Raw genomic sequence first — 1,717 nt, forward strand, 5'->3', positions numbered from 1 at the left:
ATAACAACTTTCATAAAATAAAAGAATGTTTCTAATATCCTACTAACAAATCATTCAACTTCCATATTTGTCAAATAAAAAAATATTTGTCCATATCCTAACTACTGATCATTCAACACATTAACAATATTAGCATTCAAATGTCTTTTTCTCCATTTTCCTCATCATCAGAAAAGTTATTGTTGATTTTATCAATAATATCCATGACCACATTTTTGTCTGCTTCTTCTTTTTCTTCTTTCTGTCTATCTTTTTGTCTTCTCTTTTTTCTTTGTAAGCTATTTCTTCCATTCCATCTTCAGCTTTATGTCCTTCTTTTTCAGCAGTTATTGTTTCTTTCTCAGCTATTTTTCTTCCTCAGCTTCTTTTTTTTCTTCACCTGCAGTAGCTGCTTCTTTCTCACCTTCCTTTTCTTCCTCAGCTTCTTCTTTTTCTTCACCCACTACAATTGCTTCTTTCTCACCTTCCTTTTCTTCCTCAGCTTCTTCTTTTTCTTCACCTGATGCAGCTTTCTCAGTTTCTTCTTTGTCAGCTTCTTCTTCTTCTTCATCAGCTGCTGCTATTTTTTCAGTTTCTTCTTATTTCGTGCCTTCTTCTTGAACTGTTGCTGCTTTTTTTCAGCTTCTTCTTCAACTATTGTTGCTTACTTTTTAGCTTCTTCTTCTTCTTCTTCTTCTTCTTCTTCTTCTTCTTCTTCTTCTTATTCTGAAACTGCTTCTTTTCCAGTTTCTTCTAGGTTGTTATCTTCTTCTATTTCTTCTTCTTCATCCTTCTTTTCTTCTTTTTTTTCCTCTTCTGCCACAACAGTGGCCAACTCATCCATTTTGCTCTTTTTTCTCCTTCTTCATTCCTCTCCGATTCCCGAAGGCCCACATGCAATGTGTCATCATATTACAAAGTGTTACTAATATTTAAAGCTAAAAATTTACTAACCACATCAATTATTAAATGAAGTTAGCTCGCTCATGTTGTCGCTCATCCTTTTTTTTTTTCTTCAGTCTTTTTTTTTTATATAGGCAGCAATATCCAACACCATATCCTCGAGAATAGCAACACGCTTATGAAGATCCCCATCGACAGAGGTTCCCTCTACATCTTTGGAGGTGCTCGGAGAAGCATCATCATCAACACGTACTCCAACTGGGTTACCACCCAAATCCCCATCATCATCACTGTCCTTATATGAAGTAAGGACAGTCACCCTTTGTAAATCTTTCTTCAAGCCATCGAGGACGTTATTCTTCACCTCGTCTGTATATGGATTAAACGTAACCATGTAATCCATCTTCATCTTACGAATAGTAGGGATGATGTACGAGTACACGTTCTATAAAAAAATCAATTAACAATTACATACATTCGATACAACAATATTATTATTACATAATAAAAAATAAGTTCATACCTCGGTAACTTTTTCTTTATACTTGAATGGGTCGCCTTTGATTATCTTATCATTTTTTGTAGTGTGTCATCCAAGGATGCGGGAAATGGGAAAGGGCCCATCCATTGATTTTTCAGCAAATTTTTCTAGATGAGAAAAGGACTCATAGATTCAAATCTGTAAGTAGTACAATAGTGAAAAAATAACTCAGAATTTATGACAGATATAACACTAATCTATAATAATCTTACTAAAGGGTTGATGGTAGATACCATGAATGCCCAGGGAAAATTGAATAGAGCATAGGATGCCTTCTGCTTCTCATCAAATACA

General features: G+C 34.5%; 1 protein-coding gene across 1 annotated transcript; it reads right to left on the reverse strand.

Annotated features, from left to right (window-relative positions):
* Positions 1-344: 344 nt before the first annotated feature.
* On the reverse strand, positions 345-1,291 carry LOC107879075 (histone H3.v1-like). The gene is made up of 2 exons (XM_016726199.1): positions 1,057-1,291; positions 345-559 (listed from the first exon to the last, which is right to left on the reverse strand). The coding sequence occupies exons 1-2, from the start codon at positions 1,289-1,291 to the stop codon at positions 345-347; spliced, it is 450 nt and encodes a 149-aa protein (XP_016581685.1).
* Positions 1,292-1,717: the final 426 nt, after the last annotated feature.

This window comes from Capsicum annuum, chromosome 8 (assembly GCF_002878395.1).
Source record: "Capsicum annuum cultivar UCD-10X-F1 chromosome 8, UCD10Xv1.1, whole genome shotgun sequence".
NCBI classification, from domain to species: Eukaryota; Viridiplantae; Streptophyta; class Magnoliopsida; order Solanales; family Solanaceae; genus Capsicum; species Capsicum annuum.